Consider the following 21,925-nt stretch of genomic DNA (forward strand, 5'->3'; position numbering starts at 1 on the left):
TTCATGCCTGCATTTAGAATTGCCGTGAGCTGGAAGGCAGGGGGCAGCGGGCTAGCCAGCCACGTGTCCAATGTGTGCTCGGGCTTGGGTTGTCATGTGTGTGGTCTGTGACACCTGCCCGCGGCCACGGCTACCCCATCAGCTCCTAGCATTGCCCTTGACCTGGCTCTTCCGCTCTGGACTGTTTGCCTGGGGTTCGTTGTTCAGATGCTCAGACATTAGCCATTAGGCTTCTCTGCCCCCTCGTGACTGTGTGCCAATAAATCTTTATAAAGTTTGGGCGGTGGACTGTCCCCTGCTCTAAAGGCATCTTGGGTTGATTTTAAAGATAACAGGTGTTTTCTTGCCTCACAGGTGTGCGTTTTAGATCTGCGGAAGTAAACGTGAAATACCCTAGAAACGAGAAGAGCATTCGCATGGACCAGCAGTGAACCTGTGGGGTTGTAGTAACTCTTCAAACACAATTCCATCAGCTCCAAACTGTTCGAACTTGACGTTAAAGTATACTCTGAAATCAGCTCATCCCTGGCCACAAGAGTCTATTTTTTCCTAATCTTCATCAAGAAGTTTAAAACAAAAGCATACACACACCGTCACATCAAAGAGGGAAAGAACGGTTTCCACCTGGAACATTCAGCCCGGGAAGCATGAAGCCACCAGCCAGACAGCGCACCAGCCATCCAGCACAGGCTCTGATGGCTAAGAGGAGAGAAACAAAACAACAAAACAAACAGCAAGCTGTGCCAAAAAGAAAAAAAGAAAAATGCTGTGATAAAACCAAAAGGGGGGGAAAGACACTCATCCACGTGGTGGGTATTTTTTTTTTTTTCCCAAGAATTTGGACACTACAGTTACTCTCACAAGGATGTTCAAAGACCAGTTTGTACCGATGAAATGGGCGACTTTGTAATCCCAACACTTTCTATTTTCTAGAATCTTTGTCCCGTGGTTTTTCTACCGGCTGCAGTCCTGTCGTCTGGGGCCCTGGGGTCTGAGGTAGTAACTGTTTGGGGTTCGTTGCTTCTTTTCCTGCTGTAGCCTCTTTCCTTCCTTCGTGTCTTGATTGGCAGCTCCCCTTCCCTAGAGGCAGCCTCTCGGAAGATGCCGGGATCTCTGAGGCCCAGCTCCCCCCCCCCATAGCTGCTTCCCACCTTAGGTCTCAAGGGCACTTTCGTGGCAGATTTAATAAGTGCTTTATGTAAGAAGGCAGGGCAGGGGGACTTTTTACAGGAGAAAAAAATAATAATAAGTGACTTATAAGAGAAAGAGCCCGGAGTATTTTTGGAAGAAAAAAAAAATATTTTTGTGTTAAAACAATTTTAAAATCCTAAAATGGCCATCAGACATAGAGAGCTTTGTGTGATTCATATTTTGAAAAAACGTTAAGACACAGGCAGGGTCGAAATCGCTTTTCCTGAACTTCGGGAAGGGCGGCCAGGACTCCGGGTGGAAGAGGGCCGGCGGTGGGGCCCACAGCCAGGGAGGGACCCCCGCTTCTCTGGCTCAGAGGTGGCCTGGGCGTCTCTTGGGGTGTGTGGACGGCGGTGGCGGCAGGAGCGAAACGCCAAGGGTGCCCGCGGCCCCGAGCACCATTCCCCGAAGGAGCGGCGGGGCCGTCGGGCCACTCCTGGGAGGGCCGCCCGCCCGGAGCACCGCGGCCGGGCCTGGCAGAGCTGGCGGGAGCGGCTGGGGACCGCACCGGGCCTGACAGCGACCGAAAGGCACGGGGAGAGATGTTCCAGCCCGAAGGTGGATTCCATACGTACAGCATCGCTAATCATTTCTGCCGTGTTCATAGTTTTTCTCTAGCAAGGAGAAAGATTTGCTTTAAAAAAAAAAATGAATCTTTTTACTGTTTTTTATGAAATTAAACATGGCTTTGTGTTCCTGGAGGAGTTTCTTTGGATCAGATGGCCTTTGTCTTTGTCCTCACCCGACGCTGACCAGGTTTTCAGGTGGGGGGGTTGGTGGGCAGGCCAGGCCCCTGGGCTCGCCCGGGGTCGGGAAGGGGCCACGGGGCTGGCGATGGGCAGGCTGCAGCCGGGCGTGTGCCCAGTGGCGCCACAGGACGGCCCGCAACGGCGGCGTCCACCCGTGGAGCACAGAGCCGCAGGGCAGGGCAGGGCCGGGCAGGACTCGGAGAACTCACAGAGGTTGGATCGCGCCAGACCAGCTCCGAAAGCCGGCGCCGTCATCGCTCTCGGCTCAGGAATGGGGCTCCGTGGACCTGGGCGCCATTCGAGCCCAGTCGGTTGAGACCAAAAAGCGCTCTGCGGACGGACGAGTGGAGTGTTTGCTTCGGGCTGTTCGCGAAAGGCTTAGCGAGAAGGTCGGAGCTGCGTGGCGTCTTCCGCCCCCAGCTTTGAAGATCGCAGAAGCCCCGGATGCATCGCTGGCTTCCTGCCCTCTAAAGGGACGAGGCCTGGGAGGCAGTGTGCAGCGCCTCCACCATCACCAAGTGGACCTCTCGCCAAATGAAGATGGGTCGCATCCGCAGAGCATGAGCTGGCCAGGCTGACACCGCTTGTGTGTGTGACGGGAGCCGACGAGGGACGCACTCCAAGGGGTTCGCCAGAGACCCTCGCGGGAAGCTCGGGGAGCCAGGGTCCGCAGGTGCGCCGGCTTTAGCCTCCTGATGAACCGGAGCCACTTGGGAACCGGCGGGTGGGGGCCGGGGCTGTGAGGCCAAGGACGCGTGGGCTCCATCCCGGCACGAATGCTGAGGAAAGCCAACCGACCGCGTGCCAGGCTGCCCGGACCGGCCCAGGAAGAAGCCTCCTGGGGGCCCCGGGGGGATGAGGATGAGAAGGCAGCCGGCGTCCCTTGAACCCGTCCCCGCTCTGCACACGACGACAGCCCAGCCGTGAGCCGAGCGGCGCGCAGGCGGCAGCTGCGTCACTGTCCCCAGCGGCGCCCCCAGGCACCGTTAGTCCTGGATATCATCTACAGCGCTTATAAGTCGGGAGGAAATGCTTAAGTCTCAGAGACCAAATGAACCTCGGCTCTGAACGCAGAGGTAACACCAGGACCCTCCCCGGAGGTTTCAGTGGGGTTCGGAGCGACAAGAGCTCGTCCTGCACGCGTGGGAAACGATAACGCCCCCGCCCCCCGGACGTCGGCCCCGCGCGACGCACGGAGACCTCGACCTTGGTTTTGTCTTTCTCAAAATAGATCTTGGAGCCAAGTAAAGTGCACTTTGTCAAACTTAAGGGTCTGCTTTGTTCCTCGTTACTTTTCTCTTTTTTTAACCTCTCCTTCCACCTTTTCTTTTTATTCAATCGTGTTTCTTGTCAAATGCAGAATTGTTCCTTCCGCCGCTCTCACCGACGTTTTGAATTCTGGCTTCTGCGGTTTTTATTGTCTGTGTCAGACGTACAGCCAGATGTGCTCCTCTGTCCGCATCTTCCAGATTCCGTTCCATCCCCGCTCTGTTCTCCCTCCACTCCCCTCACCCTCACGCTCTCCAAGAAAAAGAATCACCTCGTGTGTCGTAGTTCATTTGTTTCAAGAGAGAATCAACAGATCATATTCAGTGTCTTGAATAAATTGCTCTATTTTGATAGAGAACTTGGTGGACGCGCTTTCTTCGTCCTGGGGGGGAGGAGCGCTGCCTTTTCTCCAGGGGAACTTAATGGGAGGACCGCCGTCCAGGGCCGCCCTGGGTGGGGAGGCAAAGGCCATTGGGGCCCAGCTGCCCTGTGAAGGGAGCAGGCTTTTTAATTAGTCACTTTGTTTCCGGATGACTGTTGTAGGAAGGAAATCGAGCTTTTCTCTGGTCAACGAGTTGCTTTGCTGAACACGTGAGTTCAAGGAGGAGCCTTGAGGAGTCGGGAACAAGTCCTAGGATGGGGCGGGGGGCTTGTGTACGATTCAGACGGGCATCTGGAGACAGGGACTGACTCCACTCTGTACCAGACACTCTGGCGCGAGGTCCATTTATGCCACTTTAGTCAACTGACGGATGTCACCCAATGGCTGTCCCCGTGATAGGGAGGCAGGAAGCCAAACAGGCTGCACACGTGAGTCACAGAAAAAGGCTGTGGTGCCGTTTTCCTCGAATCCCAACTGAACCCTGTGCTGGGAGAACCCAGAACTGGGGTCCCCCTGCCTCCTCTGCCCCAGGCTGTCTGGGGTACAGCCCCGCCTGGGTCTCCTCTGTCAGTCCTGCCAGGTTGACCCATCATGTTCCCACATGGTGGGCGGTGGATTTAGAGTGAAGTTCTGAGCGGCACCTGATCCCTGCTGCTAAAGCCACAGGAAGGCCCTGGGGAGATCCTTACAGCAAAGACAAAGTGGCCAGCAGCACAGCCTGGACAGGTTGCCTGGGAGCGACGCATACAGGATGGGGCCCTGGTGACATCAGGACAATCCTGGTAGCATATTATTGGCTTCAAAGCGTTCCTTTGTACCATGAGCAGAACTGCGTTGAGACCACATAGACTGTCCATGGTTTCCCTAACTTTCATCTTAAGACACATGGAAGCTTTAGCTGCAGTGACTCTCAAAATGTCTTGTCCCTTGAGGCTCCCACTGTATTTATTTAGAGAATCTATACGTCCACTCGCTGAGCAGAGAACTTTTTTAATGCCCACATCGGGGCGCTGCTGCTAAAGGATCTTGGAGGTTGTGCTGTATAGTCACGGGTGGGTTCTGTGCACCTGTGGTCACTGGTGTTGGTCCCTGTTGGTGGAAGCCTGAAAGTCACCTCTTAAGATGCATGAAAAGGGGTGGGAGGGGGTGGGAAGCAGGTGTGTACTTTTTTCTGACAAAAAACTCAGAATTGGGTGGAATTTTTTTTTTTTTCCAGTCTGACTCCTTTTTCACCAAAGTGTCATCATCCGCTTGCCAGGTAAGCGAGGCAGGACGCGGACCCACCCCGAGGGCCACGTGGGGAGCCGGGCAGAGGGGAGAAGGGACTGTGACAGGGGAGAGAGCTGCAGCATGGAGCGGGGAGGGAACCCGTGATGGGGGGGAGCGGGGGCCTGTAATGGGGGAGGGAAGGGGACTGTCACGGGGGGTGGGGGGTGGGGAGGGCGTAGCTGCGAGGCCGGCGGAGGGGTGGGGGCGGCAAGGATTTTTGAAGTGAATACTCTGGAGAACGGAATGTAGTTATCCTGGAGCAAAGCTATTGAGAGAAAGGCCAGCAGAAATGACACAGTTGTAAATGAGGAAGGTCTTTCTAGAAGAGGGGAAATAAAAGGAGACTCCCTGAAATGTTTTTTTTTTTAAGATCTGATAAACTGACCAACAACCTAAAATCACACAGAAGCCTCCTGAGAGCAGCAGGCTGGTCTTTCCACCCAAACGACACTCCCGCTACACCTGTTATGTCCAAACTCCTGGCCGTGGGTCCCAGGTCCCTCCTGTTTTCAGTACCTCCTGCACCCCCATTGCTGTACTAGCTCTTTCCCTGAGCACCCCAGGTTTAATAGCATCTACCGGCTACAAAACAGTAATGACGCGTCCCCTGGTGGCAGCCGGGGGCAGTGGTTTGGTTAAAGCCTGTCATCTCATTTATTCATTTGGCTTTCCCCGGAGTGACTTGATACTCTCTCTGTCTCTGATGCCTATTTCTGTGTCACTCTCCCATCCCAGTCCAAACCGCCCTGGCAGCTGAGATGCTGGCTCTCCACTTACTAAGAGCACTCGTTTTCACCAGATAATCAGATCAGCTTGAGTTCGCACTTCAAGCTTCCCAACCTGACTCTGCCGAATGGAAGCCAAAGAGAAGGACTGAGGAGGATACTGGGCACCTGTGGGGAATCTGGGGAAGCAGGCTTGGAGGGGTGCAGACAGGAACAGCCCGAGTCAGGCGACAGGATGGGGCCCATGCAGGTGAAACCTGGCACAGAGAGCACTGGGAGCTGCCCCCACCTTGATGCGGGACGGGTTACCGGGCTGACCACTTTCTAAAAGCACACCCAGGCGGCCTTCCACAGCAGATGTGCCAGCTGCCAACCCTTACCCAGAAGTGCTTCTGCACGGCCCGTGGCCTTGGGTACCAGCTTCCCACGTAAAGACTTGGGGCACGTGTCTGATTGGCTGTGTGCCAGGCCTGTGCCTTGCTCCGCTGCAAGGAAGCCAGGAAAGCGAGCAGCCGGCACCTCTGCTCTGGGGGAGGGAGGGAGGGCTGTGCCTCCTTCAGGGGGGGGATCTTCAGGGAGGGCTTCTGGTGCTGGGGCAGAGACATGGTCAACAGAGGTTAGGGGTGCAGATGCCACCCAGAAAGGCTACAAACTGCACAGCTCCTGGACACCGGGTCAGGTGGCTGGTCCATATATAGGAAGGCACAGCCCCGGGGTACCAAGGTCACAGTCACAGGATGCTAGGATCCATCTGCGGCCATGTGGTTCTGAAAGCACAAATCCAGAAGCATCCTGGACGCCTTTTCTAGAGCGAAGTGGAGTCCCAATCGGGATAAGCAAGGGGGGGTTGTCCCATGGCAGAGCTGACCGCAGTGGCCTGAGGAAATGGTGTCTTGCTCTTCAGTGGACCTACCTAGGTAGCTTGTGCCTCTAGTATATGCTGCATACGGGACTTTTGCCCCAAATATGTATATGCGCCTGTATATATTTATAATATGCAGATTTTACATGGAGTCGGCCCCATACGCTCCCCGCACCCCGCCCCTGCCCCGCAGATGCGGACCCGGAAGGTTTGGGTATCCGTGTGTGGGTCCTGGAACCAATCTCCCACGGAAACGGAAGGACAGCTCTCTCTGACGATGCATGTGTAACATACATATGTGCATATATTACATAGATTTCAACATCTTTTCCATACTGGAAAGATGGAGGCCTAGACAACGATATGAGCCGAAGTCAGGATCCAAGGATCGTCTTAACTGAGCCATGGCTAACTTTGCAGGGACCGAGGGCGAGGTTGCGAACCAGCCTGCCCTCCTCTGCCCCCTGGTGGCCGACGAGGACCGTGCCGCGCAGCCACCACAGCGCGCGCCCGTGCTGCGGCTTCTCTCCCTCTTTGAGCATCATCACTGACTCACTCAAGAGCACCCCCTAGAGGTGTTGTTCGGCCAGAACCCAGGTTAGGCTGGGCGGTCTGGCGCACTTTATTAACGTTTATTACTGGGTCTGATATTGACATCACAGCCACATCTTAAAAAGCGATGTCAACGGAGCGTCCGCAGAAGCTGCCGAGTGTTCGGTCTCGAAGGAATCCTCCTTCCATCCCCGAGCTTACGGATCTCTCTCGCATCACAAGAAGATCCCGGGGAATAGCTCTAAAGGTGATGAGAGGAAGACTGGAGGGGTGCGACGCCCCGGCACTGCGGTGACCTAAGGCGGGAACCCAAAGGGTGAGGAATGCGGGGGCTGGCCCTCGGCTCGTCCTCTCACAGGTCTCCCTGGGCTTTCGGAACCGACCCGACGTCATTTCCGTTGCGGGACACCCCTGTGATGTGGATTTCAATTGTGCTGGCGTCGGACCCTGGAGAGAAAAGAGGAGAGACGTTGGGACGTGTCCACGTCTGAGACGGTCTTTCACGGGCTTCCCAAATGCGTGTGTGTTTTAAGGTACGTGGTACTTTAACCTGCATTTGATCCTATCTTCCCAAAGAACAAAACAGATCCTCCGGGATGATCTCAGGCAATGGACGCAGGATTCTGTGTCCATCCCACCTTCTTTCCTCCCAGCCTCGTGCAGGGCAGTGCACCGGGTCCCAGCCAAAGTACTGGATGCTGCAGACCACAGGGGAAACCGGAGCCCTGTGACATGTGCTGTCGAAGTCGGGGAAGCAGGATGTCACAGTGCACCGGTGACTGCGGGCACAGCTGCCCTCGGGTCACTCGGTCAGTGGGGCTCCATGGTTGCCCTGCCCCCACCTGCACCCAATTCCAGCAGGTGCTCAAGGGGCACCTCTTACTAAAATGAAGAACTGCCTTCTCACAGATGATGCCACATGGGGAAGGGGTGTAGGTAACAAGCAGAATGAAAGCAGGGGTTCCTGCTGTGGCGCAGCGGAAGCGAATCCAACGAGGAACCATGAAGTTGTGGGTTCAATCCCTGGCCTGGCTCAGAGGGTTAAAGATCTGGTGTTACCATGAGCTGTGGTGTAGGTGGCAGACGCAGCTTGGATCCAGCATTGCTGTGGTGTAGGCCGGCAGCTGTAGCTCCGATTGGATCTGGGAACCAACATATGCCGCAGCTACAGCCCTAAAAAAAAAGTAAAAAGCAAAACAAAACAATCAGAACAAAAGCACACCTAACCCCTGGCAAAAGAGTAATCTTGGAGGTGTGTTCATCCACCGCAATAACACGCCTTCCTCCAGAACTGTTCTTGCCTTCTGCAGATATCCAGGTGAGCCTGCTGTTCTAGGTTCTAGGTTGTGCGTTGGGAGCGCAGAGACGGAAGACCCAAAGAACGGGGGCCTTTTCCAATGTGTGAGGGAAGTGAGGCAAGTGACTGCCCTTCATGAAAATCTCGGAATCCGAGCTGCCTCACCGAGAGGCCCCACCGACCACTGCAGCCTCCTCCCCACGGCCCTCGGCTCACTCCCAGCCTGGCGGCGCCCTGGCTTCCCTCACGCCCCACTCAGTCCTGCCACAGGACCTTTGCCCATCTCTTCTTCTGTCTCTGAAGCTCTCCAGGTCCTCGCAGGGCTCACTCCCAGCCCTCATTCAGGCCTCAAGTCAAATGTTATCTTATCCTCAAGGAGGCGTCCAGGACTCCCATGTAGAACCACCCCCTCTCCTGCCCCCTCTGGGTCTGTTTCTCTTCATAGCACTTCCTGCTGCCTTGACTGTCCTATGATTACTCGTGGTTTTCATTCTGTCTCCGCCACTAGAATGGAGAGCCCCAGTGGACAGGGCATCTGATTCTTTGAGTCACCATAGTGTTAGCCGTGCCTCACACTGCCCCTGACACATAGAAGGTGCTCGATAAACGATGCTGATATGGATATGAATGGGTAAACACAGCGGGCTCACTGCCTTGACATCCGTCCGAATGCAGCATGAGAGTGTTTATCGAGACTAATGTACCAAGAAGGGCAGGCACAAGCCCAACCCAAGAAGACACACATGAGGAGTTTCGGAGGACACTTAGAAGCAAAAGAGTTCCCACTGTGGCGCAGTGGGTTAAGGATCCAGCATTGCAGCTCAGATTCAGTCCCCGGCCCGGGAACTTCCATATGCCTTCAGTGTGGCCGGAAAAGGAAAGAAAAGAAAAGAAAAAACGTCATTCTACGGGAAGCACATATGGAGCATTATATGGAAAGAGGAGGTGATAAATTGTAGATGGGCTTGGAAATGCCTGAGTTACAGGAGGAAGTGACGCCATTAGCCCAAAAAATCAAGAGTGGGACTGCGGGTCCGCCGCCCCAGTGGCCTGGGGGCTGCAGTCTCTGGGATCTTCCTCCCAGATCAGGATTTGGATGAGTCTGGGCTGTGGGTGTGAGTGAGTCACACCAAGTGTGATGCGCCCACGAGGAGAGGGTAAAGGAATTTAGAAGAACGGAAGGAGTGACACAATGGCCATGGCCCTGCAGCCAGGCCTGAGGACAGTCTGGGTCACCGCCCGGGACGGTGGGAGAGGACTCTTTGCTGGAGCAAAGACCCCGCTCTGCTGAGGACAAGGGACAGTGGGGAGCATCCCGTTCTGGAACTGCCTGCCTGCTGGAGGGGCCGGTGGCGCCTCCCAGAGGCTTGATTCACGCAGCATCACCCACTGTTCAGGAGGAGCTCCTGGAACTGTTGTGCGGTCTCTGCAGTCTTTCCAAAAAGACTCTAGGCCAGAGCTTCACACCGCGGCCTTGGCAGCTCATGATCCGGGTCTGGGCTGAGGACCCTCCGCGCGACTTTGCCCTTGGGGGCGCACCCTGCATCCTGTGCTCCTTTGGAGTTCCTGCTTCCTTCCCCACCCCGGGGCTCCCCAAGGGAGACCCCCTTCATGCCATCATGACTCCGCAGAAGATGCAGGGCTGCAGGAGCTGAGCCACCCTGCCCTGCCTGCACCAGGGGCCACCTTTCCGTCAGTCTGAAAGATGCACAAAGAATGTGCTGGCTGAGCAAGCCTCTGAGAAGCTAAGCCAGCAAGGCCACTGGGCCGGGGAGGGGGTGATGTGAACATCTGAGCGTCCTTGAGGACACGCAGGTGCTGCCCTCCCAGGGCCCAAGGCCAGGCCCCTTGCCAGCAACTCCCTTTCATGAGCCTTGCAGGCCCAGAAGGTTCTTGGGAACTTCCCTGCCCCGTGGAGATCTAACGTTTGGGAGGGCGCAATGGACGTCTCCTGCGCCCTCAGCTGCTGCTCTTGAATCCCTTAAAACCTTGAAGCCCTAGGTCAGAAACCCCAACCAGGGGCCACTGAGCGTGGGGCACGGAGAGCCTATGCATCTCCTTCAACGTGCTGAAGTAGGTCTAGCCCTGCAAAGCCCCTGGGCTGTGTGCTCGTGCCCATTCCTCTGGCAACTGCAACCCATGGCGCCCCCCGGGGTTACGTGGAGGGCAAGGGATGGCAGAGAGGTTCCGAAGACGAGAATGAGACATATGAGAAAGAAAAGAGAAACGGGGATGCGTGGGGAAGAACAGGGAATTGGGGGAAAGAAGCAAGACTGGTGGGAAACAGCAGAATCATGTGGGGAGGACAGAATAACGGGGGATGGAATGGGGGGAGCGGAAGAAACGGGAAGGAACCAAGTGGTGGGAGATGAGAAAATTGTGAGGAGACAAGGGATCACGGGGCAAAACAGACTTTTGAGAAAATGGGGATTCTGGCGAGAATGAGGAACGGTGTGAGAGGGAATCTGGGGAGATGGAATTGTCACTCCTTACAATAAAGGACAGAGAAATGTGGGAGAGATTGCACCGTGGGGGAAAGAGTGCCAAGGGGAAGGACAGAGCCTTGGGGCAGGGATGCGGAGAGATCCCAGAATGACGGGAGAAAGAGGGTTGTGGGCAAGACCAGGCCACTGCCTTGGGATCCTGAGGGAGGAGTGTGAGGGACAGGCAACTGTGAGAAAGAAGGACTTGGCGTGGAAAACAGAAACCTCTCGGACAAAAAACATTGGAGAGAGGGAATGTGATAGGAAACAGAAGAGCGGAAGCCAACAAATTAATGAGAGACCATGACGAATCTAGAACGGTGGGAGAAAATAGGAAGCTGCGGGAAGCGAAATGGGAGAGGAGGGTACTGTGGGGGAGACGGGGCACTGGGAGGAAGACAAAAGATCATGGGAGAAGGAGTTCCCATCGTGGCTCAGGGGTTAGTGAATCCAACTAGGAACCATGATGTTGCGGGTCTGACCCCTGGCCTCGCTCAGTGGGTCAAAGAATCTGGCGTTGCCGTGAGCTGTGATGCAGGTCGCAGATGCGGCTCGGATCCCACATTGCTGTGGCTGTGGTGTAGGCCAATGGCCACAGCTCCGATTAGACCCCTAGCCTGGAAATCTGCATATGCCACGGGTGTGGCCCTAGAAAGAGAAAAAGACAAAAAAAAAAAAGAATATGGGAGTTCCCGTCGTGGCGCAGTGGTTAACGAATCCGACTAGGAACCATGAGGTTGCGGGTTCGGTCCCTGCCCTTGCTCAGTGGGTTAACGATCTGGCATTGCCATGAGCTGTGCTGTAGGTTGCAGACACGGCTTGGATCCTGCGTTGCTGTGGCTCTGGCGTAGGCTGGTGGCTACAGCTCCGATTCGACCCCTAGCCTGGGAATCTCCATATGCCACGGGAGCGGCCCAAGAAATAGCAAAAAGACAAAAAAACAATATGGGAGAAAAGGAAATTGTAGGATAAACAGTATTATGGGGGAGTCAAGGAGGAAGGGATTCTAGGGGAAAATGGAGAACTGTGGGAGATGGCAACCGTGAGACAGAAGGAACTAAGAGGAAAACAGGAAGCTGTTGGAGAAACAATTGTAGAAGAAATGGAAAATGGTAGAAAACTAAATTGTTGAGGAAAGCAGGTTGGTGAGAGACACAGAAGAACGCAGAATTGTGGGAGAAGATAGGGAACCGTGAGAGATACAGATATTGTGGAAGAAGTGGGGAATATGGGGAGAAACAGCCTTTGGAGGAAAAGAGCTTACGGGATGGAAAGACTGGAGGAGTAGACAGGCAATTGCGGAAAAGAAAAAATCCTGGGGAGAACAGAGAACTACTGTAAGAGAAACAATTGCAAAAGAAATGAACTGTAGTGGAAAACAGAATGGTAGAAGAAAATGGAGATCTGTGAGAGAAAACAACCAAGAATTGGGGGAGAGAACGAATTATGGGACAGAAGGGCGGTTGGGAGAGTACAGAGAATTGTGGGAAAGACAAGGAGTTGTGGGAAAGGCATGGAATTGGGGCAAAATAGAGCACTGTGGGAGAGGTGTGGAATTGTGGGAAAGACAATTGTGGGAGAACATGGAGAATTAGGGGAGAAGAGGGGAAATGTGAGAAAGAATAGGGACTTCTGGGGGAAATAAGAAATTGTAGGAAAGACAGTTGGAAAGTGAACTGTGGGAGCAGTGGGGAATTGTAGGAGAAACAAGGGCTTATGGGAGAGAACAGAAAATTGCAGGACAGGGGAATCGTGGAAAAGAATGGGGGAACTATGGGAGAAAGGGAATTATGGGAGAGTATGAAGAATTGTGGAAAAAGAGGAATTGGGAAGATGAGGGATTGTGGGTGACTGAAGAATTGTGAAAAATAACTGCAGAAAAAAATAGGATCCAATAAAAAACAAAATCCTAGAAGAGAAAATGGTGAGGCGAAAGTGACAACAAACAACACTTGTCGGAGTTCCCGTTGTGGCGCAGCGGAAACAATCCGACGAGGAACCATGAGGTTGCGGGTTTGATCCCTGGCCTCACTCATTGGGTTAAGGATCCAGCATTGCCGTGGGCTGCGGTGTAAGTTGCAGATGCAGCTTAGATCTGGCATTGCTGTGGCTGTAGCATAGGATGGCAGCTACTGCTCCAATTAGACACCTAGCCTGGAAACCTCCATGTGCCACGGGTGTGGCCCTAAAAAAGACAAAAAAAAAAAACCTGTGAGAAAGCAGAGAGAGGAATCACAGGACAGAAGAGAGACTTCGGGGGAAAATGAGGAATTGTGGGAAAGAGAAGGACTTATGGGAGGGCGGGTGATTATGGAAAACAGGGTTGTGGGAGAGAATGGAGAATTGTGGGAGAAGTGTGGAATTATGGGAAAGAATAGGGAGCTGTGGGAAATGAAAGGGCTTGTGGGAAGAAATCAGAATTGTGGGAAAGATGGAGAATTGGGGAGGTGCAGAATTGTGGGTTAAATTGGAATTGTGGGGAAAATAGAGCATTGTGGGATACAGGTGGGATTATGGGGAGAATGTGGAATTGTGGGAAAGGCAAGAGGTTATGAGGAAGGGGTTTGTTGGTAAGACTAAAGAATTGTGATGTGAACAAGAGATTGTGGAAAAGAAAAATCTGGACAGAACAGAGAAAATTGCAGAAGAAATGGAATGTGGTCACAAAAAGAATCCTAGAAAAGAAAATGGTGATATGAGAGTGACTACAGAGAACCAAGAATTGCTGAAGGGAGGAATTGTGGGAAAGACAGGGGATTACGGGAGAGAATGGGGGATTGTGAGAAACATGGGCTTGTGAGAGAGAATGGAGAATTATGGGGAGGGAATCCGGCATTGTGGGAAACACAGAGCATTGTGGGAAACACAAGAGATTGGGGAAGAATGAGGAATTGTGGGAGAAGTGTGGAATTATGGGAAAGACAAAGGTTATGAGAAAGGATTGTGGGTAAGACTGAAGAATTGTGGTGTGAAAAAGCAATTGTGGAAAAGAAAAAATTGTGGACAAAGCTGAGAAAAATGGCAGAAGAAATGTAAAGTGATAGAACAAAGAGTCCTAGAAAAGAAAATAGTGAAATGTTAGTGACCAAAAAAAAAAAAATTGTTAAAAAGAGGAATTGTGGGAAAGCAAGGGGTTGTGGGAGAGAAGGAGGAATTATGGGGAACACAAAGGATTCTGGAAGAGAAAGAATAATTGTGGGAAAGACAAAGGATTATGGAAGAGAATGGGGAATTGTGGGGGGATGGGGAATTGTGGGGGGATAAGGAATTGTGGGGTAAACAACATTGTGGGGAGCACAAGGGACTATGGGGAGAATTAAGAATTGTGGGAGAAGTGTGGACATTGGGAAGGGCAAAGGTTATGAAAAAACGGGATTGTGGGTAAGAATGAAGAATTGTGGTGTGAACAGGCAATTGCAGAAAAGAAAAAATTTGAACAGAGCAGAGAAAATGGCAGATGAAACGGGAAGTGGTAAAAAATGGAATCCTGAAAGACAAAATAAATGATATGAGCGTGATGTCAAAGAACCAAGAATTGTTGAAAAGAGAAATTGTGTGAGAGTAGAAAGACTTCTGGGTGAAATGAGGAATTGTGGGAAAGACGAGGGACTATGGGATAGAGGGATTGTGAGAAAGCAAACGACTGTGGGAGAGAATGAAGAATTATGGGAAACACAAAGGGAGAGGATGGCGGCATTGCGGGAAAGAAAAAGTTATGGGAGAGTATGAGGAATTATGGGAAAGGCAAAAGGTTATAGGAGAAAATGAGGGGTTGTGGGAAACAGGATTATGGGAGAGAAGGGCTAATTGTGGGAGAATATGGGATTGTGGGGAAAACAGCATCATGGGACACAAGGGACTAATGGAGACTGACGAACTGTGGGAGAAGTGTAGAATTGTGGAAAAGACAAGAGGTTGTAAGAGAAAGAGGAATTGTGGGAGGTGTGGAACTGTGGAAAGGCAAGAAGTTATGAGAAAGGGGATTGTGGGTAAGATTTAAAAATTGTGGTGCCAACAGGCAATTACATTAAAGAAAAAGATGTGGGGAGAACAGAGAAAATGGCAGAAGAAATGGCATGTGTTAGAATCCTAGAAGAGAAAATGGTGATATGAGAGTGACAACAAAGAACCAAGAATTATTGAAAAGAAGAATTGTGGAGTTCCCGTCGTGGCGCAGTGGTTAACGAATCCGACTAGGAACCATGAGGTTGTGGGTTCGATCCCTGCCCTTGCTCAGTGGGTTAACCATCTGGCGTTGCCGTGAGCTGTGGTGTAGGTCGCAGACGCTGCTCGGATCCCGCGTTGCTTTGGCTCTGGCGTAGGCTGGTGGCTCCGGCTCTGATTGGAACCCCTAGCCTGGGAACTTCCATATTGCCATGGGAGCAGCCCAAAGAAATAGCAAAAAGACAAAAAAAAAAAAAAAAGAAGAATTGTGGGTGAAACAAGGGATTATGGGAGCGAGCATGGATTATTGGAAAGCAAGGTATTATGGGAGAGAATAAGGAATTATGGGGAACATAAGAGAAAAGAATTGTGGGAGAAAAAGAATTGTGGGAAAGAATGGGGCATTGTGGGAAAGACAAGGGATTATGGGAGGGGGGATTATAGGAAAGCAAGGGATTATGAGAGAGAATAAGGAATTGTGGGGAAGAAAAAAATTCTGGGAGAGGTAGAATTGTGGGAAACACAAAGGATTAGGGGGGAGAATGGGGCATTGTGGGAAAATCAAGGAATTGTAGGTGAATTTTGAAATGGAATAGTAATTATGGGAAAAACTGGAGGATTATGCGACAGAGGGAATTGTAGGAGAAGTGTGGAACTGTGGCATATTATGCAGAATTGCGGGAGAAATGGGGAATTGTGGGAAAGATGAAGTTGTGGGAGGAAATGGAGAATTATAGGCCAGAGAAAAAATTGTAGGAAAGACAGAATTGTGAGGGAGAAGGGAAGTGTATTTTGGGAGATGTAAGGAATAATGGGAGAGATAGGTTATGGGAGATAAAGAGTAATTGTGGGAGACTCTAGGAGAGACAGGGTATAGCAGAAGAGAAGGATTATGAGGGAGAATGGAGAATTTGGAGAGATAGTTATGAGACAAAATATTGGGGGGGTCAGAGAATGTGGCAGAAACACATTTGCTGAAGAAAGGGGGATTCCTAAGAGACAAGGATGAATACAGAATCATAGGGGGAGTGGGAAATTGCAGGAAACAGAAAATTTTGAAGAAAAAAAAAGGGTGTTGGAGAACAGAGGAATTGTGGGAAAGACAATGGCTCATGGGAGAGGAATTTGGAAGAAACATGGAATTGTGCAAACAAGTTATGGGATCATGTATTGTAGCAGAGACAAGGGCTAATGGCAGAGAAAAGGGAATTGTGGGAACAACATGGGTTAAGGTAGAGAAAGGGGAATTGTGGGAAAGACAGAATCCTAAGAGAACTGGAGAACTGTGGGACAACCCGGGAATTGTGGGAAAGACAGAACCATGGGAGAGAAAAGGCCATTGTGGGAGAGATACAGTTACACCCCTCACTTCCATCCACTGTGTTCCAGATAGGCCACAAGCCACCTACCTGGGGACTCACTACCTGTGCCCTATTCTAACCACAAACTCCCCCATCTCCCCACAGCCCTACCCACTGACCACTGTCCTTATTTCCTGATACACCTCGTCCACAGCCTCGGCCCTACCCCCTCTCCTTGGCCACAGCAGGGAAGGCCTGCGCTCCAAAGCCCCTCCCAACAGGCCTCTGCCTAGGACACACCCCTTTGTGGCCCCGCCCACCAGGGCCACACCCCCATCTCCTTGGTGGCCCCGCCCTCATCCAGAGGCACGCCCCTATGTGCAGGGACGGCCAGAACCTTTCCCTCTTGAGCACGGAGGACAGCGTCCTGGTTAAAGGGGGGCCGCGGATTTGACACTAAACCTTGTAAAGCTCATGGAAGGAGGAAATAGTGTTTTAGGGTGGGCTCCTGTTCTTACATACGATAAAAACCAACCAGGTTTTTGTATCTGCGAGAAGCAGATACAAAAACTTTCTTCTTGACTTTTTAGACCCTAGGGAAATTCTGATTCCTTAATAAAGATGATATTTGGAACAAAGTTCTCATAAGGAATTAATACACAGATCTCCTCAACGTTACAAGTGTTGCCATGGTCACAAAGCCGGAGCATCACATCAATCCTCCCACACCTCCACTTAAAAACCTCCGCCGGCCTTTGACTGGCCATGAGAGAAAGTGCAGACGCCTTAGCAGAATCTGTAAAACCCTTTCATTATCTGTTCCCAACCTGCCTCTCCAGCTTCGCATAAATAAATACCCTGCTGCGGGCACCGCCAAAAAACATACAGACCTTCCGCCCTAAATCAACACACAGCGTCTCTGGGCTTTGTCGTCTCCCAGAGTCTCAGGCGCAAGACCCAGTGTGAATTAACATCACCCCCCACAAACACACGCTGAGTCAAAACCAAAGCAGGCCCTGCCTTTTCTGTGTCCCTTTAACACTTCAGACTTTTGTTTTGTTTTGTTTGTTGGTTTGTCTTTTTAGGGCCGCACCTGCAGCATATGGAGGTTCCCAGGTTAGGGGTCCCATCGGAACTGCAGCTGCCTACACCACCACAGCCACAGCCCCTCGGAATCTGAGCTGCGTCTGCAGCCTACACCACAGCTCAGGGCAACGGCGGATCCTTAACCCACTGAGTGCGGCCAGGGATCAAACCTGCGTCCTCATGGATGTTTCAGATTCATTTCCGCCGACGGGAACTCCTCAGACTTTTTAGAGTAAAAAATCAAATAGTACTTATCTGTTAAGTTTCATACCTGGTATGTCTCAGGGACCCTCCCCCCCTCCCCCCCCAGCTAAAATGGTGTTAGCCATATCGCAGACCCTCCATGAATATTTGTTGAAGTTCAAATTCAATTAACTGAAGTGCCTAGTAAGTACCAGACACCACTTCAGATACTTCCGTAACACAGGCTCTGTGCACACCTCTTGGCCTTGGAGTGAATCCGAAAGTGGTCGAGGCTTAAGGATGTGATAAACAAGTCCGGCTTCATCTTAACAGTGCAAACAGGGAGAAGCCTAACTGTGCTTCCTGCTTCGAGTTCATATCTCTGGGCTTTTCTCCCCCACGTAACAGTCTGTTCTGTATTAGGAATCGCTCTCTGCCTTGACTCAGAGACCAGGAGCCAAGAGCCTGGAGAGCAGGAGAAAGGCCAGACTAAGCCAGCAGCATCTCACTTCCAAGAGCACCGCCTTAGAAGAGAGGGCTGCCCAGCCCTTTGGGTATAAGGACAGGAGTCGGCTGCCAGCAGCCCAGATGGCTCGGCCTTGACCTCATCGGCACAGACTGGAAACTTTCACGGCCTTTTCTGCTCCTCACCAACATTCGCTCTCCATTTTTACCCTCAGATTATGAATATGCAATATAACAGTTATTCTTACTAGTAAGCTTTTTTTTTTTTTTTTTTTTTTTGCTGTCCTGTGGCATGTGGAGCTCCCAGCCAGAGATCGGATCCAAGCCACAGGTGCAACTTAACGCCACAGCTGTGGCCTTGCTGGATCCTTAACCCACGTTCTGGGCCAAGGATTGAACCTGCGTCCCAGGGCTCCAGAGATGCCACTGATCCCGTTGCACCACAGCGGGAACTCCAGAGTCAGCATTTATTGAAGGCCCACTGGGTCCTGGCACTATCTAAGCACAGGCCACACAGATCTCTTTACTCTTAGAAGGATCACTATGGTTGGCACCCTAGTACAGGTCAAGAAACACTACGTGAGATTTGCAGGAAGGGCTAGTCCTCAGGCTGTCGGGAGGAGGCCGAGATGAACAGTCCTCTGCCCAGGTGCCGAGCCTTCGTCCTGGAGGTTATCGTGACGGCTTTTGTGTGCCACATCCGTTCCTCTTACTGCGGTCACATGTCACCTCGCTGCTAATAAGCTTAACAAGCGTTGCTACTCTTCAGAGAAAGTGCTTACTCATTATGAAATCTCTGTAAAAAAATGTTTCAGAAGGTCTCCGCCCTTTTGGGACGTATTTGACATAGCATTCCAACTCTTCCATGACTAAGAATTCTTTTTTTTTTTTTTTTTGTCTTTTCAGGGCCACACCCACAGCATATGCAAGTTCCCAGGCTAGGGGTCACATCAGAGCTGTAACTGCTGGCCTACACCACAGCCACAGCAACATGGGATCCGAGCTGCGTCAGCGACCTGCACCACAGCTCATGGCAACGCCAGATCTTAATCCACTGAGCAAGGCCTGGGATCAAACTCACGTCCTCATGGGTATTAGTTGGGTTCGTTACCACTGAGCCACGATGGGAACTCCAAGAATTCTTTAACGCTTAATGACCCTTAGGCCTTGTGGAATCATGAGCTGCTACCAATTTTCCTTCAAAAATGTGCAATTTAACATTGGAGTTTCCTGGTGGCTCAGCAGGTTAGGGATCTAGCATTGTCACTGCTGTGGCCTCAGGTGTGGCCAAAACTATATATACAATTGGGTTTGTTTTTTCTTTTTTTTTTTTTTTTGACTTTGGGGGGTCCTTTGGCCACACTCGAGGCTCATGTGGAAGTTCCTGGGCAGGAATCAAACCCATGCCACAGCAGTGACAATGTCAGATCCTTAACCAGCTGAGCCACCAGGGAACTCCAAGAAAACCCACTGCTCTTACAAACTCCTAGGTCTTTACCAGGTGCAATGGTCGGGTGTTGGAAATGAGTGCCAGATGGTACCTGGCCTGCACGGTGACACCAGCAGTGTGTGTCATTCTAGGTAAAGCTGGGTTTGTTTTTTTGTTTTTTTTTTTTTTTTGTCTTTTTGCTATTTCTTTGGGCCGCTCCCGTGGCATATGGAGGTTCCCAGGCTAGGGGTCGAATCGGAGCTGTAGCCACCAGCCTACGCCAGAGCCACAGCAACGTGGGATCCGAGCCGCGTCTGCAACCTACACCACAGCTCACGGCAACGCCGGATCGTTAACCCACTGAGCAGGGGCAGGGACCGAACCCGCAACCTCATGGTTCCTAGTCGGATTCGTTAACCACTGCGCCACGACGGGAACTCCGGTAAAGCTGGTTTTAACCAGCCCCAGTGAAATAAAATGGGAATGGGGACAGGCTTCAAGGCCTCATAGGGACAGAAGAAGGGGCGAGGTGGCCTCCTCCCCAAGGAGCATTGGTGGGAACCCAAGCCCCTGACCCCCAGGGGAGGGGCTGCAAACATGTGCTCTCTTCTTGCAAGGAGTTTTCAAGCTCGATACTCAATGCTATCAGCAAAATGTTTACTCAAGACCGAGGGGGATAAAATCTGTGTGGACGAGGGAGGGTAAAATTATTAATCAGTTCTGTAACAGTGACATTGAGATGTAACTCAGAGTAAGGATCACAGGTCTGGTTATTACTCTTTCTCTGACTCATCTTGATTAGGATATAAATGAGGTTTTTGTAAGAGTAAATTCAGAGTATACAGCACATGATAAATTACAAGGTTACAGTATGTTTAATGAAACATCTATATAATAGATTTATATATAAAAAGATATACATGAATATATAAATATAAAATATATGTAATAGTCCAGTAAATGATAATCTTTAGAGAAACATTATTTGGGCCTTGAACTGATACTTTCTTCTTCCTCATCAGTTGGGTTAATGGACCTAATCCCAAATAAGATGAACAGGAATTTAAAAAGAGCACAGAGGAGTTCCCATTGTGGCTCAGCGGAAAGAAATCTGACTAGTATCCATGAGGACGCAGGTTTGATCCCTGGCCTCACTCAGTGGGTAAAGGATCTGGCATTGCCATGAACTGTGGTGTAGGTTGCAGACGTGGCTCAGATCCCGAGTTGCCGTGGCTGTGGTGTAGGCCAGCAGCTGCAGCTCAAATTGGACCTCTAGCCTGGGAACCTCCATATGCCACAGGTGCAGCCCTAAAAAGAGGGGAAAAAAATTTTTTTTTAATGAAAAGAGCACAGAGTTTGAAGACCACAGTGCAAGTCCTGAAATAAAAAGGATAGATTAGAAGAGCCAGTACTGGACGACTGGCATTTCATCTTTAATGCCACCCCGAGTGAGCTGGGCAAACCAAACAGTACTTAGAGTCTACAGAGGTCCTGTCCTCCAGTCTCCTGCCTTACAGCAAATGTTAGTGATGGTTCTGAAGTGACAGTTGATGTCATATTCAAAATGTCATCCATGGAATTCCTGCCATGGTGCAGTGGGTTAAGAATCCGAGTGCAGCAACTCTGGTTGCTACACAGGCATGGGTTTAACCCCAGCCTGGCGAAGTGGGTTAAAGGATCTGGTGTTACAGCTGCAACACCTGGCCAAGAACTTCCATATGCCACGGGTGCAGTCATAAAAAAAAAAGAAAAAATTAATGCCATCCAGCCCAAGGAAGAGCGAGTTAGCACTAACACAATACAAGGCTAACTAACACAATAAAGACCCCACCGTGATATTAAAAGGACAGGTGGATGATGAGATGCAAGATGAACAGTGTAACGTTCCATTCACACCCTAAAGCAGGTTACAGACGTCGGGACAGAAACCTCCACACCAGCCGCCTCGTCGTGCGACAAAGGACTTGCGGGGAGCCCTGGGTCCCCGCCCTGGCCGCCTGCCCGGCGGAGGGCCCTTACCTTCGGACAGCAAGCTCAAGGCCTCGTCGGACGTGTGCCCGCCTGTCCGCACCTTCCCGCGGGCAGGGCTTTCCCGGGGCTCGCGGGAGCCCCCCGGGGACGGCTGGGCCCGCTCGGCGGCCGAGGTCGTCATGGAGTCCCACTGGATCTCTTTCCGGGGAGACTGGAAATCCACGCTGCAGCCTGTCCAGCCATAGAAGGCCAGAGACAAGAGGAACCCTTGGGCTGGGTTCAGGATCCCCTGGGAGGGAGGACAAAGAGATGGTGGGTCAGGGCGGGGCAGAGGGGGAGGGGGCGGGGCTGAGCACGTGGGCGGGGTGGAGGGAGGGGCGGAGGGGAAGGGGCGGGGCCAGAGGGGACCCGTAGGAGCCGAGGGAGATGAGGCGGGGGGAGCGGGGGCGGGGCCAGAGGGGGATGGGGGAGGAGGACGGGGATCTCCGTGCCCAAGGGGCTGGCCTCACTGGGACTTGGGGGTTGGTGGGTTTGGGCCCAGATATTG

At 51.7% G+C, this 21,925-nt stretch overlaps 2 protein-coding genes across 5 annotated transcripts in view; one reads left to right on the plus strand and one right to left on the minus strand.

Moving 5' to 3' along the window:
• The window catches only part of TBL1X (transducin beta like 1 X-linked), a 244,773-nt gene extending 241,209 nt beyond the window's left edge, over positions 1–3,564 (plus strand). For all 4 annotated transcript variants that reach the window (XM_047764411.1, XM_047764410.1, XM_047764413.1 and 1 more), the window contains one exon: positions 355–3,564. In XM_047764411.1, the coding sequence (XP_047620367.1) occupies positions 355–381 (27 nt within the window). In that variant the 3' untranslated portion in view covers positions 382–3,564. The remainder of the gene's footprint in view (positions 1–354) is intronic.
• A 3,453-nt stretch (positions 3,565–7,017) lies between these two features.
• GPR143 (G protein-coupled receptor 143) overlaps positions 7,018–21,925 on the minus strand; it is a 34,406-nt gene continuing 19,498 nt past the window's right edge. The window contains exons 8-9 of the mRNA XM_047765412.1: positions 21,427–21,667; positions 7,018–7,446 (exon numbers count right to left, since the gene is read on the minus strand). Coding sequence (XP_047621368.1) covers positions 7,352–7,446; positions 21,427–21,667 — 336 coding nt within the window. The 3' untranslated portion in view covers positions 7,018–7,351. The remainder of the gene's footprint in view (positions 7,447–21,426; positions 21,668–21,925) is intronic.

Source organism: Phacochoerus africanus, chromosome X, assembly GCF_016906955.1.
Source record: "Phacochoerus africanus isolate WHEZ1 chromosome X, ROS_Pafr_v1, whole genome shotgun sequence".
Taxonomy (NCBI): Eukaryota; Metazoa; Chordata; class Mammalia; order Artiodactyla; family Suidae; genus Phacochoerus; species Phacochoerus africanus.